This window comes from Podarcis gaigeae, assembly GCF_964106915.1.
Source record: "Podarcis gaigeae genome assembly, chromosome: 13".
NCBI lineage: Eukaryota > Metazoa > Chordata > Lepidosauria > Squamata > Lacertidae > Podarcis > Podarcis gaigeae.
Window position 1 is genome coordinate 42,161,901 of NC_139689.1, and position 17,548 is coordinate 42,179,448.

Consider the following 17,548-nt stretch of genomic DNA (forward strand, 5'->3'; position numbering starts at 1 on the left):
TAATACAATGGCCTGGATAGCTCAATTGGTTGGAATGTCGTATTGATAACACCAGGTCGCAGGTTTGATCCCCATATGGGACAGATGCATATTCCTGCATTGCAGGGGGTTGGACTAGATCGGCGTTTCCCAAACTTGGGTTTCCAGATATTTTTGGAATATAATGCCCACCACCCCTAGCTAGCAAGACCAGTGGTCAGGGATGATGGGAACTGTACTCCATAAACAGCTGGAGATCAAAGTTTAGGAAACACTGGACTAGATGATCCTTATGGTCCCTTTCAACTTCATGATTCTATGAATGCACACCCCTAGGCATGTGCAAAGTGCAATTCCCTCATCTTTTGATTAAGCCTACTCCCTTCATACATCTCTGATAATGGATTTCTATATTGGCTTGGCTTAAGCTGCTGCAATGTTCTCTCTCTCTCTTTCAAAGGAAATTAACTATGCACATAGCGGTTTTCCTATTCTAGATGGCTATCTGGAAAAACTCCCACTTATCAAACCAAAAGTCCATCTGCCCAAGTATCTGGTATTCAGAAATATATCACCTTTGAACATGCTGGTTCCATTTGTCTATTACGGATAATAAACTGCTGGCAGACCTGTCCTCTATAAATTTGTCTGATCTCTCTTAAAGCTTTCTAAGTGGGTAGTTCTCATCACATCTTGTGGCACTGAATTCCGTCCGTCAATGCTGTATTTTGCAAAGTCCTCCTTTCCCTCAGTCCAGAATGTACTGCCAACAGAATTTACTGCATGTTTTCCTGGACCAAATCGCATCAAGTGAAAAAAGTGATGGACTTGTAAGATCCATTGAGATTGGAAAATAACTTCATATACAGGGCAGAACTATGTGCTGTTGGGAGGAAGAGTGAGTACTGAACAGTTGAGTCAAAAAAAAGTTCTCAGAAGGACTGGATGTAGCAGGTTAAAAGCTTCTGGGGTTGAGCCCTGGCTCAAAGGAACCCCTGCTCAAATGCTGCTGCAGCAAATTGGGATAATGCAATTTTTGGCTGTGCGATGGAGGAAAGGAAGGGAGAGGGAGGAGGGAGTGACTAAGGTTGGATGTGAAGGTGACTCAAACATTAGGGCCAGTTCTGGTTTCTCTGTTGTGCGCTCTCTCCTTTCTTTAAGGTGGGAGGAGGGGGGGAGAGAAAAGGAAGGAAAACGCAGGGTGAAATTACAAGAGCATTTCAAGGACTGAAAAATAAGATTTCCAGGGAGAGACATCAAGGGATCAACATATTTAGCTGCAATCAAAAAGATGACTGAAGGGTATGACACTTTCACTGAACTCTCCAATAGAAGGAATGTGTTTTAACTCTTGGTGTGGACTGACTTGTGCATCCAGTTTAGCATCTTGTAATAAATGTGCATCAAATCTCAAACCTTATTTGTATATAGATTCGGGGGGGGGGGCTAAAATGGGGTAGAAGAGAGGTGAAGGAATCCTAGCAGGGCCAAATAGTTTTGAATCATCTTTACCCCATGCCAGGATAATCAGCTGTGTGCAAGCAAACAGGATTGCCATATTTTGAAGAGCAAAAAAGAGGACACATTTGCCGACTTCTGCGTCTAACTATGGATTGCTACGACACTCATTTTACATACCCATGAAGAGGACATGTCCTGGGGAAAGATGACATATGGCAACCCAGAAGGACTTGTATATCTGGTGTGCTGAGTAAGGCAGCATACAGAGTTCCCTACAAGCAAGCAGTGGCTAGTGGACCGGCCAAGAAAAAGCAGTAAGAATTGGGCTATCTGATTGAAATGCCATGGAATCCCTTGTCAGCCAGCAGCTGTTGTCATTTAGGATAACAACCCTGAATGCAAATATCTTTAAGCAGGTATCCTCTCGCATACTTGGGCTTTCAAAAGGCTTTCCCCCAAGTGCAATGCTTTCCCTGCGTAAATTAAGCAGACATGGAATAAGAGGGCAACTCTGCATACGGAATGGCAAACTGGTTAAAAAAAAGAAAGCAAGCAGTGAGTAAGAATAAACAGACAATGGGACAGACGTAAGCGATTGGGGATCACTTGTGCCAGGACTTTGTTCATAAAGGAAACTGCCTTGGGTTTTTTTTATTATTACAATCAAGCAGCATATAAGTGTTGTGAAATAAAGAAAGAAACTGAAGCAAGATTGTTATGGCAAGTCCACCTGTGACTTAGGTATTTTCACTAGACTGCACAGTCCCTATATGCATTCAAAGTATATACACCAGCCTGGAGACTTTAGTCATGTATATTTTCAATGCACAGAAGGGATCCGGAGGTCCATTCTACACAATGGCAGAAATGAGTCCTCAGTATGGCGCCACTGACTTTTTGTAACTTCCTCCAGTTACATATCAGACAGACACTGATATGTGTCTGTCATATCACATGGATCACAGTATGTGATCAAATCCCACCTGAAAATAGTGACAGCCTGGAAGTGTTCCATGTCTACTATATTCACTTAAAAAAAAAAAAAGTGGGGTCTAACTATTGCTTCAAATGAGCCATGAGCTGAACGCTTCCTGACCTGACCTTGCTGCCTGCTGTCAGTTCAGGAAGTATTATCCTTGGCCAAATCCAGTTTTGGCACAGGCGCTGAGCAAAAGGTGCCCAAATTGACAGAGAGCAGCAAAAGCAGGCAGGGGAAGAGAAGGGAGCAGAGCTCCCTTCACCGGTGAGTCTCTTTTGGGGTAAAACATTAGTTTCCCCACATACATTTTCTACATGTATATGGCAGACACATAAATACCACATGCAATTAGACATTCATTATTCTGCTTTCTGTTTTACAAATTCCATCTGTGTTTTATTCATTTTTAATAGTTTGCTGGATTTTATGTCCTATCAATCAATACTTTTCTTGTGTACACCTCTTATAAAGCTCTCTTCCCCAAGTAAAAAACTGGCTGCCCTGTTAACTGTTAGTTTGGCCCTTGGGGATATTTATTTATGACATTTATATAGCCACCCTATAACAAGAGTTTGCTGGGTAGCTCACAAAGCGAAAGCATCACCAACAACGTTAAAAAGCCTGCACAAAACAATAAACTATAACAAATTAATTAAATGCAATTAATTGGTAAACTGACTTTTTTAAAAAAGCATTTGACTACCAAGTAAATCGTGAAAAGTAATTGTACATGACGGGAATTAAAAATACTGCCTGATCAGAATTCAGATGGACATTGCAGACTTAAATTGATTTAAAAGCCTGGCTCAATAATTTCAGTTGCATAGCTGCTGGTTTCTAGACACTTAAGTTCTTCCACATTACAGCCCTTTAGCAAAGCTGAGGCTTTTCCTCAATCAACAGAAAGAATCAACAGAACATAATTAAAATGTGGATTCCACAAAGCGCCTGATATGGCACTATATTGCCCAGCAATGTATTTTCCCCATAGCCAGAATCCCTTTCCTGCTCAGCAAAGGTCCCCTGCAACATTAATTAGTGGTTTCCTTTTTGCAAATTCAGTCTGTTTTCTACCTTCCTGTTCGATTAATTACCGCTTCTGTTTTCACAGGAGAGGGTCTTTAATTACTGGTCTCCTGTTCATTTCTCTCATAGCAAAAATGAAAAGAAACCAGTAATTATCCCCCCCACACACAAAACAGGGAACAGAAGCTGACGAATGAAGTCACAGTTCATCACTAACTTCCCCGGCCATGCTGAACAGGAATATATGAGGCAGAAGCTTTTAATTAAAGACACAATGTCTCTTGAAAAACCACAGTAGTGCTTTCTCACTCCTGAACAGGCTGCTGGTTCACTGCAAACAACTTCAACAAAAATCAGATGTGAAAAAGATGAGAAGCAACATTGGCAGGGGTGCTAACTTGAATAAAATACGTTGGGGGCAGGTAACCCTTGCCTCGCACAACCATTTGAATGACAATGCCCATCAACTTTTGGGAAGCTCAGCCGCCTCAAATATTTTATTGGGGGGGAAGGGACCACAGCCCCTAGGAGTTGGCTCCTATGAACATTGGGATGCAGTTGTTTTGCAACAACATCAAATGCATTCTTTGTAAACAGTGAGTGAATAAAGCATGGTAATTCCAGACTAATTAGCTAGTATGGAAGCAATCTCAGTACATGCCCAGAAGCATTTCAACTTCATTATCATTTCTGTTATGTACTGAAGTTCTCACCCTGGGCCAGCAGGGGGATACTGTAGATAGTTTTCACTCAGGTCCACATATGCAAATAAGGGACTGAAAGTGACGTTCAGTGATTGGATAGTTACAGAAAGTGGTTACTGTTGCGTTCTAGTGGAGCTCTATATAAGCAGGCTGACTGAACCCTTCAGTTCAGTTCTGTTCTGGCCTGTGAATAAACAAGAGCTGTTTGACGAATCGCTGTGTCATCTGATATGTTCACCCACAACTTAACAATTTCACATTCTGTGGGATGGAGGCCTCTGCAGGCCCCACACCCCTCCAAAAAAATCTCCATAGGGCAGCTGTCACAAGGAAAAGGGTTGTCAAAGTGTTTGGGACACAAAAATGGTACCATGCACAGAGAGGAATCTTAACAGAATCCTGCCATGCCCAGCCTGATCAATCTTCCCACTCACTTATCTAGGCAATGCAAAAAAGATTTTGTTCGGGAGTTAGCTACCACCTGGAGGCGGGTGGGGAGGGACTGAAAATCACAAAGGACAACCTGCGGTTTTAACCGCCCACCCGTTGTAGTCAGCTGTGCATCACACTTGCTCAGCACCTTGGGCTGCCCCCACCCACCCTGCCCCAGCCAGCAATCCACCACTAGAAGCAATTCTACCTTTGCTTCCATCGTGGCTGAGTGATTATCTTATTCATTATGGATGAGATCTTCTACATGCCTCCCATTTAATCTAGTTTAACACTTGCATACACCTACAGCAGAGAGTTTAATGGAATCTGCTAAAGAGGGTTGAAGGTGGGGGTGGTAGAAGAGTAGATTGGAAGCATTTACAGGTGAAACTTTCTGAGTGGAAAGCGTGTGGGAGACATTAGCATACCTCCCAACATTACTCAGGGAAAACAGGGATGTCCTATTATTATTATTATTATTATTGTTATTATTATTCTCCCTCCATCTGAATGGGTTGCCCCAGCCACTCTGGGCAGCTTCCAACATATATAAAGACATAATAAAACATTCAACATTAAGAAACTTTCCAATATAGGGCTGCCTTCAGATGTCTTCTAAGAGTTGTATAGTTACTTATCTCCTTGGCTCATAACGCCATACCCTCCAACATTTCTCCAATGAAATTAAGGATGTCCTAAGGAAAAGTGGCACATTCCAGGATCAAATCAGAAACCAGGATGGCTTTTGTAAATCCACGCCTGTCCCTGGAAAAGAGAGACACTTGGAGGGTCTGTTTTAGGGTGAGAATCTTCACAATCAAGGGCGTTGTTGGGCAGGAGAGGAGGGGAGAACCCTAAATCTTTTGCGGCAGACCCCAGATTTCTTGCATCTTGCCCTTTCTTTAAACTTGATCTTTTTAAGAAGCCGTTGTTTTAACATAAGACTTATCCACCATCTCAATTTGCCCAGAGGCACACTCTGTAATTGGATGGAGCAGGGAAGGAGACATATATGCAAATTTCATCCACATCTGTACCACGAGCCTGTGCCTCACTCAAGTCTTTTACAGTGCCTATACTAACAATACCCCCATTCTCAATAGTGCCTTGCTAATGTTTCCTCATTGGCAGAGGCAGTCTCTTGCACCTGGATTCCCAAGATCACATTCACACCATACATATAAAGCACATTTAAGGCACATGGATTTCCCCACAGAACCCTGGGAATTGTAGTTTAACACACATTTCACTTCCCAGCACTCTTAACAAACTGCAGTTCCCAGGATTCTTTGAGTAAAGCCGTGTGCTTTAAATATATGGCAGGGATGTGGACCATCAAGTTTTGTACCCCAAGATACCAACTAGATGGCATTAGATGCCATTTTTAAAATTTCTGTATTAATATCACTCTTTTTGAACAATGCCCAGGCTGGGACAGATATTGTCCCTTCTTCAGGAAGATCCCCATACACTGCTTCAGGGCCCCTGAAGTTTAAACTTCTTTTCAGGAAAAAACGGAGGTAGAAATGTTGGGAGATCTAATCCTGGATCTTTCACATCTCGATCTAGTTTGGCTTTAAGCCATAAACTGTGTGCCATGAAGAAATGTAACTCCCAATGAGATATTAATAAAATGTCTGCATGACTCCCAAACACCTACGTACAGAGTTCTGCATTTCTGTCTCATTTATTGACCAGGCCTAAAAAGGTAAAGGGACCCCTGACCATTAGGTCCAGTCGTGACCGACTCTGGGGTTGCAGCGCTCATCTCGCTTTATTGGCCAAGGGAGCCGGCGTACAGCTTCCAGGTCATGTGGCCAGCATGACTAAGCCGCTTCTGGTGAACCAGAGCAGCGCACGGAAACGTCGTTTACCTTCCCGCCGGAGCGGTACCTATTTATCTACTTGCACTTTGACGTGCTTTCGAACTGCTAGGTTGGCAGGAGCTGGGACCAAGCAATGGGAGCTCACCCAGTTGCGGGGATTCGAACCGCTGACCTTCTGATCGGCAAGTCCTAGGCTCTGTGGTTAACCCACAGCGCCACCCATGTCCCTTGACCAGGCCTAGCCTTCTTCAATTAGCCTGCTTTGGGTTGGGTGATTCTGCCATAGCTCTTCAGGATCCAGAGGAATTGAACGACCTGATAATTTTGATCTGATGCAGAGATATGGAAAAATCACCTGCCTTTGAAGGATGCTGCCTGTTGGGTCTCTGTATGGGTCACTGATCTGAGTTTGCCTCCTTTCAATCAGGTAGCATCCCCAGAACAGTGACGCACAAAGTAACAAAGAAGTTGGGAATCCTCTAAGGGCTATGCCTTTTGCATAGTGCTTGACCTTACGGATTGAAAGAGTAAAGGGTAATTCCAATTTTAATTTCCAAAAATGGACCTCAGCTATCAGAGGCATGGAAATCAAGGGGCTAACTTGCTTTTGTTGGCGTAGGAGGAAATGACTCTCCTACCAAAAGCCTAGATCTCTGGACAACAGCTAGATTTTGCAAAAAGGCCACTTTGCACAGGGAAGGGAGCCAAGGCTCCGAATCCTGCCAGAAAGTTCCACAGATGTTCTGCCCTCTGAATCTCCAGCCTCTGCCCCTTTGGGGGAGGGGGTTGTTGAGATCCAAGGCTGCCAGCTGTCATTTCCTAGCAGAGCTACTGGTGGGGCGGGCGGGGGGGGGAATCCTTCTTGTTCAAAGGAGCCAGGAGCCGTTCAGTTCTCTTTGGCTGTCTCTAAGTCTCCACTGCTCTCGCCTCTTAATTCCCTTGCATCTTTGCGCTGTTCGCGGAAGGCTGAGCCAAACACATTTCAGAAACAGAGAGAAACCCAAACTCCAGGATTCATTCTGTAGTCGAGTGGCTTGGCAACTCCATATGTTGAGAGAAAAAGAGATTTATTTTTTAACTGTTTCCAGTGAAAGAGATGTGGAAAAAAGATCAGGAGACCCAAACGTAGAAGGGAAAGAATGGTTTGCAAATGTTTTTAAGTGGGGCAGGGCTGGAGGATAACCAGTATGAGAAATGTGGTTTTTGAGACACAGAACAGCTACATGTACTATCCCCCCCCTTTAGGTTCTAGTTGGAATATTGATATATCTAACAACCTATACTAAAAATAAACCCATTAACATGTCTCTATTCTTTGCAAGAAAGACAAGCTAATTCTCAAGTGTGTTTCGTGGGAGGATTTGGTGCAAAGCAAAGTACTGCTTGCATAACAGCTCCCCTAAAAACCATGGTGGGGTGTGTGTGCGCCAAGTCCTGTGGTTTCAAACCAACAGTTTCTTCCTTCCTTAAGACTGCAAGAATTGCTTTGATAAATCAAGTGGTGTCAGTAAGATTTCAGTGATGAAGCTCTCAGTAGGGAATGATGCCAGTCCCCATCATGCTGCCCCCCCGCATGCCCCCCCCCCCCGCTAGCTAACTAGCTAGCTTCTGAACGTAGAAGTTTTTGCTTTGCTTTGGCACAATATCTTCTAACCTCCCCACAAAGAAAACAAGAAAGAATGCTCATTAAATGGCCAACATCACCTAATCTCCCTGCAAACAAATCAGGATGAATGTTCAATAAATAGGTCATCTGGAAGCAGCCTAAATTAGTTGTCATCAGTAGGTCTTGTGGCAGTGAATTCTGTATTGTGTGTAGTTCAGGATTATAGCAACATGTTAGATCAGATCCAGCCATCATTTTCCAGTGGTGGACATCTAGATACAACAAGGAAACCTCATAAGCAGGGCATGGAGGCAGCAACTTTCCTCTGCTGTTTGCCTGCCTGCAAACAGCATTAAGAACTTGGAACTCCTGAACTTGGAGACGTGCATTGCAATCCTAACCATGTCTACTCTAAAAACTCCTGCTGAATTCAATCGGGCTTCCTTCCAGGTAAGAGGGGTTAAGATTACAGCTTTATTTATTTGCAAACTTCTTCCATCACCTTCCACCAGTAATTTCAAAGTGATTTGCAAGAAGGTTTGCAAGGTTATATTTGCTGTCGCAGCTGCTACCCAGTCCTCCATGCAAAAGTTAGGAAAGAAAGAAAGAGCAGCAGACACACAAAAAAGATCATGAGTGCTAGAAGGAAAGCAAACAGCGAAGAGCTTCATATCCAGGGGACAATGAAATTAGCACTGAAATATGGAGTTGTTAGGCTAGAGTACATGGGAAGGTTATCTAGGCAAAGGGCAGGGAACCTCTGGCACTCCAGATGTTGTTGGACTTCAAGTCCCATCAGCCTCAGCTAGCAACGCCAGTAGGAAGGAACAATAGGAGTTGTGGTCCTATCTGGAGGGCCACGGGTTCACCACACCATATCTAATACATTTAAACTTTCCAATGGCTTACAATGGGATCCATACCAAATCAGGTTTCCTGTTATTGAGGAGCAGCAGTGCTACACTGAGAATTGACTCTGGCCTTTCCTTGGGCCTCCCCAACCCCAACCCCTCTGCATCCTTGATCTTCAGCTGGGGGACTGCAACCAACACATAGGTCACGATTTTTGCCTAAACTCCACACACACCCAAAATCCAAAACCAGCAGGGCCACAAGCATCTTCCAACAAGAGAGGAAAAAGAAAAGATGTGCACAGAAAGTTATAAGGCTAACAGGGAGGGGGTGTGTATTTGTGCGGACACAGTGGCAGAACTTGGCATCTCAAATTTCAGTGGTGCCCTGTGTGATGCCAAGATCTTCCTTTGGAAGTCGTTGCTGGTAGTACCAAACAGATCATGCTCCCCTAGATCTGCCTTTGATGTGTGTGAAGAGGCAGATCTAGACAGTGAGACAGTGGAATAAGTAACACACAAGACATGAAAAATCTAACATGGCCCCATTTGGGAGGTTAGAGTTAAAAGTGATATGTGAGCTTGGGGGACCTGAAGGCTACTGCATACTTGTTCCCCCCCCCCAGCCCCATCAATTTTCTCTGACTCCTCATCCTTCCCTTTTTTTCTGTGACATAGAAACCAGGGCAGTGATTTCTAATTCTGCTCTGAGTCGGGACATTTACAGTTGCAGCATTTCATGTTGCCATGTTTTAAGGCTTGAATGGTATATCCGAATATTGTTCTACTCTGTTTACAATTTCTGATCGCAGTTTTATTTGATTATGCTCTTAAAATGAACTTGCACAACCTCAGAACCCAGCTATCACACAACCTTAGAACCAAGCTATCTGGCAACTCAGATTTAGCCAATGTAATATTAGTCAATAGTTCGAAAAAGAGCACAAAGCTCGGCTTTTATCTAACAATTTCAGTCTTTCACAGCTTTTTCCTATTTATCCTGTGTAGAGGAGTTGAGAACTTGTGAAGCATTCTGCTTTGATGTAGCACTCGGTTTCCAAAGCTTACCTACAATTGCCGAAAAATATTGTTTTAGGAATCCTTGGCAACAGTAAAACTAGCCAAAACAAAATTCAAGGGACCAGATGGAAAGATCAAGATCAGCCATAAATGCTAGTGTTTCCTGTTCAAAGGAGGGAGGCTGCTGGGGCTGCAATATTTATTGCCTTCCTTGAATACCCCTTCTGTCATTTCCATGTGATCACCACATATGTGAACCCTCATTTCCTTGGGACCCTCAGTAGGTAACGCACTGCTAACCATCTGCCCCAATTTTGCCCCTCCACCTAGACCAGGTGGGCAGCCTGACCTCCCTCTACATCACACCATAGAGTTGGAAATCCTGGAGAGTTGCAGCCAGCTGAGAAGAATTAGATATGTATGCTATTCTATGCAGGTGGGGGCAAGGGCAGAAAGGATGTCACAGTTGTTTGCCTGGGTGCATGTTCTGGTTTCTAGGAAAGGAGCAGCACACTCCATTCTCACCTTCCTTACAGCCAGGTGGGCAAGTGCTCCTCAGGGCAATGGGGAATGCCAACCGAGACGGCACATGTGGCCACTCGCAAACTTCCTGGACAAATGCTCCAACTGCCCAAGAGGCCAGGCGGCTCTGCTCCGTCACCGACACTGCATAACCGTATCTTATTAAAAAGTTGGAAGCAGCCCTTGCCACACAACCATTGTGTATGCATACCATCTGGCTTCACAGAACAGCTTGGAGCCTGCTCTCCCCACCCACACCCACACCTGCTATAATGTTAAGAAGAGCCTTAGGACAATGTCTTCCTTTAAAAAAAAAGAGAGAGAAAGAGAAATGGGGAGAGAGGGTTCACTTACAGTGCTTTCTCCTTTTCCGCCACCTCCTGCTCCTCCGCTGCTGCCAGGCTCTTTTCTTACCCTGGTGTCCAGCTGATGGTTTTGGACCTCTCCCCCAGAACTCTGTCCCACTAGCCTGGTGGGGTGGGTGATTTCCGAAACACCCCATCTTTTGCGCCAGCCGGCATTCGGGACCCGCCTCTGCAAATCGCCAGGTTGCGTATCCGCTTTTACAAAACCTACTCCAAGGAAAGGAAAAGAAAGAAACACGAACCAGTTATCATGGTGTGATCAAGGCAGGAGGGAAGACTTGATGAGCTGGGGCTTCATTTCTGAGAGGGGCAGCTAAAGCGTGCAGAGGGACTGCAGCCAGCCTGCAGGTCACCCTTTCTGATCTGAAAGCATTTACTTATAAACTCAGAGATGCAGAGGGGAATGGTGGTTGGTTGAGGTCACTTGGGGAAGGAAAGCTATTCTAAGTCATGCTTAGATGCATTCTTTTCCAGACTTCGGGTTTGTCCCAGGACAGGTTGGGGGGGCTAAATTCTCATCAGATCAAGCCATGGAAGATACAAAATGAATTCAACATGTTGCAGAGAGGCCTACATACCAAAGGAACAAGGGCTTAGATGGAGCTCCTCCAACCATCTCAGCATTTAATTCATCTACATTGCCAGGCCCTTGGATAGGCTGGCATAGTATTGTTCTGGGTATACTCCCTGTAAGGGCATCCCTGGATCAGTGGTTTTATTAGTTTCTTAAAATAAAAGGGTGCTGGGGCTCGAGCATTTTTTGAATCCGCATGCCTTGAATGGCATGCCCTGTCCCCAAATCCTGGATCTGTGCAGGGCTGCTCTGGTTGTTCAGTGCTGATGGAAATGTACTCTTCACATGCTTAGGGAGCCCTGGCATAAACAGACACCTAGGGCTGAGCCTGGGCTTGTTCCCAAGCAGTTTGGGGGTCAGAGTCCCACCCTTTTTGGCCAACAACACTTGGCAATACATTCGTGATCAGAGTCTGATCCAAACCCACGCATCCCCTCTAAAATGTGAGCCCAAGCTGTGTATATCAGCCCCCCCCCCTTCCCTCAACTCTCTCTTCCATCCCTGCCATTCCCAGGCAGAACCGACAAGATATTTTCGCCGTCCACCCCAGCTGTTGCTCAACCATCTCCACCTTAGGGCTGGAAGGAACTGCAGAAAAAATGTGTCTATGCAGCAGAAAAGACTGCAGTCACAGCACCGGCAAGGTGGGTGTAGAAATGGGACTGTGGGGAAGGGGTGCCCAGCAAACTCGGGGAATGTTTACAAGCAACAAATTGCAACCCACCTGCCCCCCACACTCCAAGTGCTCCATTCAAAAAGGTGGTGCGGAGCAACCCTGTAATATTTGGGAGAGGGGAGCAGCGGTGGTGCAACATGGTGCTGCTCCCAGTTAGCTCAGAGAGATGCATGCATTGTAACTCCCACTCCTTTGTTAGCTGGTACCCGGGTTCCCCGCCCCATATGATGCCCTCTGCCCCAATGCAATTCAGGAAGGGACTGGGGAAAGTTCGGGGGGGGGGCAAAGCTAAGGGAGGCTCCCCTCACCTGAATGACAAAGCAGCAGAGAGAGGAAGGCTGTCAACAACACCCAGTTCTGTAGCGGGCAGCTCATAATGCCTTCATAATCGGAATCAGGGCTGGCACCAATTGGTACAGCATGCGCGGAAGACAGGTCTCAGTGCCCTTTCTTCTTTTTCTTTTGCTTTGCATTGAAAGTCTGGTCCTTGCCTCTCTTCCTTCCTTCTTCTTTTTCTCCTCGGAATTGTTGCTGAGGGGAGGAAGGTGGTCAGAAGAGGAGCGGAGAGGAAAGAGAGACGAGAATGTTTTGCAGAGGCAAAATCAAAACCAGTGAAGAGCCAGGAACGGGCAGGAAGGATACGGAAATCTCTCCATCCTGGCTCTGCAGTGATGGATACAAGAGTCTAACATGATGTGAGGGAGAGAGATGGGGAGAGTTGGGGAGGGGGGAGGCAAAGGAGAGAAAGGACACGTGAGCTGCAAAGATCCCTCCCTCCTGCCTTTTTAGCATGGAAGAGCTGTCTCTTGTCGCTCCCCCCCCCCCAACCACTCTCTTTCTGTATGGACAAGCAGCAGGAACCCGCAAAAAGCAGGGGGTGGGGGAAGCAGGGTGTGCACACACTAACCTTCTCTGCACATGCACACAGGCAACTCAGACCCGTTTACTCTGGTGGAAATCAAGGCGGAATAAACACGCTCCAAAATCATGGAATTATTTCTTCTTTCAGGAAGATTAGGCCAGGAGCTCAGGTTGATTCAGGTCTCAGGATGGATTTGAGAGATTCAGCACTGGAACATGGAAGAAAGGAAGTATGCCTCTGAGTATATGCAGAGTGCCTACCATCATTACCGGGTAACCTGTAGTTTTCACCAGAATTCATCCCCTTCGTTCAACGTATCTGGGATTAAGGAGCAAGGATGACCTATTTAGAAGAAATGGGGAAGTGCTTGGTAGCTGATGCCAGGTCAGTCAAATCAGGTGTGGTCTTGCATAGTCCTCATATACTTATATACTGCAGGGCCAAGCAAAATTGGTGAGCAAGCCTAGTGTGCATATGTTCTCCTGAAGCATATACCTCTCTTCACCTGCTTGAAGAGCTAAGTCTCCTGCCAGGTAGCTTTTCAACAGCACCTCTTTGTCATATGCCATGGTTAGGGTGGTGTGGGCTGATTAGATATGCGTTGGCAGACAGAAGATCCAGTCTTGAAACATGGGAATGGAATTAGGGGGCAAATTAAATGGCTTTAGGTTCTACCTTCTGATCGAATTCTACGTTCACCTGAATAGGTTCAGGAAGTCCGGCAGTGAACTGAAATCATTATCATCATCAATTTATTAAATTGCCTTCTAAGCAACCACAAGGCTATGTACACTAAAAAATATTTTAAAACAGTTAGCAACACAAAAACAGCAAATACATTTAAAATTAAAATGATGCAAATCAGACACTTGTGGCTAAGACCCATTTATCCAGCTTGGAACGTCGGTTGGAACAAAAATGTATTCAGGTGGTTCCAGAAAATGCAGAAAGTGGGGGCCTGTTGTATCTCCCAGGGAATGCTGTTTCACAGAACAGGGGCAGCCACATTGAAAGCCCTGCTCTGAGTTATTGCAGAGCAGGCTTCTGAGATCTTTGGAACTTGCAGAAGAAACTCTCCCACAGCAATCCACTGAGTGTATAAGGGATAAGACAGTCTCTCGATTAATAGGTAAAGGTAAAGGTACCCCTGCCCGTACGGGCCAGTCTTGACAGACTCTGGGGTTGTGCGCCCATCTCACTCAAGATGCCAGGGGCCAGCACTGTCCGGAGACACTTCCGGGTCACGTGGCCAGCGTGACATCGCTGCTCTGGCGAGCCAGAGCCGCACACGGAAACGCCGTTTACCTTCCCGCTGGTAAGCGGTCCCTATTTATCTACTTGTACCCGGAGGGGCTTTCGAACTGCTAGGTTGGCAGGCGCTGGGACCGAGCAGCAGGAGCGCACCCCGCCGCAGGGATTCGAACCGCCGACCTTTCGATCGGCAAGTCCTAGGCGCTGAGGCTTTAACCCACAGCGCCACCTGCATCCCCTCTCGATTAATAGCACAGATCAAATGTTGCTGAATTGAATGCACAATACAAAGTCCCTTCTCCAACCTACCCTATGGTAGTGCTTAAATTTCTTAAGTGGTGAGATTTACGGTTTATTAGGCGTGCCCTCTCCTGTGCAATCCAAACAGGGTAGGGGCAGACTGTTGGTACTCTGTGGTAAAGAGAGAAAGGTAATTTGCACGTGCTCAGAGACACAAGTGTATAACTGTAGGATGGAACATTTGGTGTATTCTGTATTCTGGGCACAATGGGGGCTAACATGTTCCATTAATTAAGGGATGTTATTGTTGTTTAGTTGTTTCCGACTCTTCGTGACCCCATAGACCAGAGCACACCAGGCACTCCTGTCTTCCACTGCCTCCTGCAGTTTGGTCAAACTCATGCTGGTAGCTTCGAGAACACTGTCCAACCATCTTGTCCTCTGTCGTCCCCTTCTCCTTGTGCCCTCCATCTTTCCCAACATGAGGGTCTTTTCCAGGGAGTCTTCTCTTCTCATGAGGTGGCCAAAGTATTGCAGCCTCAGCTTCACGATCTGTCCTTCCAGTGAGCACTCAGGGCTGATTTCCATAAGAATGAATCAGTTTGATCTTCTTGCAGTCCATGGGACTCTCAAGAGTCTCCTCCAGCACCATAATTCAAAAGCATCAATTCTTCGGCGATCAGCCTTCTTTATGGTCCAGCTCTCACTTCCATACATCACTACTGGGAAAAGGGATAGTCCATTAAGGGATAGTCCATTCTTAATGATGTAACGGAGTGGGAACACAGGCGGCAGCTCTGAAACCTTTTCCAAAGAAGAATAAATGTCAGCAGGTACAGCACCTGACCTCAGGGTGGTAAACATGAGTGCAAAGCACCTCACTTTATAGTGCGCCATCAGGTAGTCATCAGATAGTGGCTGGCCCAGTGAAACTCATGACTTATCATATCTTTCCAGCCAGAGTCCAAACTTGCTAACTCCTCAGTCACCTTTTGCCAGTTTACTAGTTTCTGACTATTAGCACCACGGTTTGATCCCTGTATGGAACAGCTGCATTGCAGGGGGTTGGACTAGATGTTCCTTGGGACCCCCTCCAACTCTACTATTCTACAAGTCACCACATGTGACTGGTTTGTTTCAGTACGTTAGAAGTTGTGGCAGGCCCATTTCTAAAAAGTGCAGGGTATTTAAAGTGCAAAGTCTAAGAATGGCTTTTATAAGACTTCCATTTTTGCTGCAAGTGTGCAGCAATATGACATGTGAGAAACCACAACATGATTGTGTGTTTATTAACAGCTTGTTGATAACTTTTCGTATAGCATGCAGTACCTCCAAACTTACTCCCCCAACACCCACCCAAGTCTCCCCACTGTCCCAAACATAACCCATCTCCACTTCCCCAAAGAAACTAAAATTAGAATGGAAAATTTAAAATATTCTTATTAATCTTTGGTTGGCATCCATCTGCCTCGGGAGACAATAGAGGAGTGCACCATTGGGGTGAACTCAATTTGTATCTCAGAAATACTGGTTTGTGTGCCATCTCTCTCCTTAGTGCTAATCTGCATACAGTTCTATGAATCCATCCCAAATCTGTTTGAAGCCCCCATCTCTCAGAGAACCTTTTCATGAGCAGCCAGCAGCAGCGGATCATACATCCAACCCTTCCATCTTTGGTGTCATCCTAGATTTCCAGTGCCTCAAGATTATTCTTTTAGGTTGTCAGCATGACTTTGCTAAACCACCCCCTCACATGGTCCCCATTTATCTGATATGTAGGCCAACTATCAGTAATCTCTGAAGTGCTATCCAAAACTAAAAGTCATTCTAGTCTCAACTTCTTTCCAAAAAGAGGCAACAACAGGGCGCCGTGAAAACAAAGTAAATGACTTCACTCTGATTTTATACTACCAGCTCTCATCTGTTTGGATCCCCAAGGCTTAGACCATGTGGGTGTCCAATAAGCCCTGTGGATTATCTTTAAGGGAAGAGCCAATGTGGAAAACTTGATATTGCCTACAGCAGGCCTGCAAAACACCGTCTGAAATTTCTTGTTGAGCTCTGCATTCCCCCAAAATCTGATTTCCTTTCTAAATTAGGGATTAGCTTGTTGTGCATCACAGAATACAAGCGTTCGCTGGATCTCTGGTGGATCCACTGCATTAAACACATTTGGGTTAAATGTTACCTCAGCTTTATGCTCATGTTGTACGTTCTGCCGTGACACTCCTGCTAAAAGGATACATTTCTCCTGTAATGATTTAAACATGTATTTTTTTGGTCAAAATCTGTGAGCAGGGTGAAATGTTAATTTCCACTCGTGAGGCTTTTACTCTGTTCAACCTGCATACATAGCAAAACAGTTATCTCTAATTACAGTAGGTAAGATATGGAGGGGGGAAAGCAGAGCGTTCAATTCTGAGGCGAGCACAATTTGAGGGAGATCTCTACAAAAGCTGGGCTGCATTATAGCATTTTTGACATTCGGGTATCAATATGCCCGCCACAAAAATTGCCAGGTGTTACATGGGGTTGGGCAGTTGATCGGTTTTGAGCCGCAAGATGGTTTTGTGACAGAAATGTTAGTGGAAAAATGATTGACAACGGGGGAGTGAACAGAGTGACTGGAGGAGTGTGGCAATTGGGAAATGAGTTTGCGATTCTGAGGCAGAGGTGGGGGGAGGGGCAAAGAGAAATGAGACAAAGGAAAACTTAAAAGTATATATTTAAAAGTTAGGATAGCTATTGTGACATTTAAGATGTTGTTATGTGAGGTCAGGAAATGAGAACTTTTAAGAACGCTGTATATAGAATGTTTCTTTTCTTCATCATGCATCTATGTTTAACGGTCTGATCTGAGAGGATCCCAAAGCAAATATAGATCCACCCACATATGTGATGTAGATGCGCTCAAGTAATAATATAAAGGGAGAGGCGAACTAATCTCTTTTGAGTTAATAGGTAGAGATGGCCGATACTTTGAAGGAAACCTTGATTCAGTGGAGCGAAAGACAGCTTTTTGCAAGGGATCCTGGGAAGTCACCATTTTGTGGGGTCTCAAAGCGTGAGATCTTAATTCCTATATATTAATATTGTGAGAGTAGAATCACAATTTAACAGCAATGTGGGATTCAAGGGTGCGAGATATTCATAAAGAGAAGCAGAAAGTTGGGA

General features: G+C 45.1%; 1 protein-coding gene across 6 annotated transcripts in view; it reads right to left on the reverse strand.

The window, feature by feature from the left end:
• The window catches only part of ADAM11 (ADAM metallopeptidase domain 11), a gene marked incomplete at its 3' end in the record, with an annotated part of 77,995 nt that extends 60,633 nt beyond the window's left edge, over window positions 1–17,362 (reverse strand). For 2 of the 6 annotated variants that reach the window (XR_014557439.1, XM_083709298.1), the window contains exons 1-2: window positions 12,330–12,771; window positions 10,761–10,978 (exon numbers count right to left, since the gene is read on the reverse strand). Coding sequence is in view for 5 of the 6 variants with exons in the window: in XM_083709298.1 (XP_083565424.1) it covers window positions 10,761–10,978; window positions 12,330–12,396 (285 nt within the window). Of the gene's footprint in view, window positions 1–10,760; window positions 10,979–12,329; window positions 12,772–12,928; window positions 13,092–16,562 lie in introns of those variants that run through there. The other 4 variants (XM_083709301.1, XM_083709302.1, XM_083709299.1 and 1 more) reach the window with 3 other exon arrangements.
• Window positions 17,363–17,548: the final 186 nt, after the last annotated feature.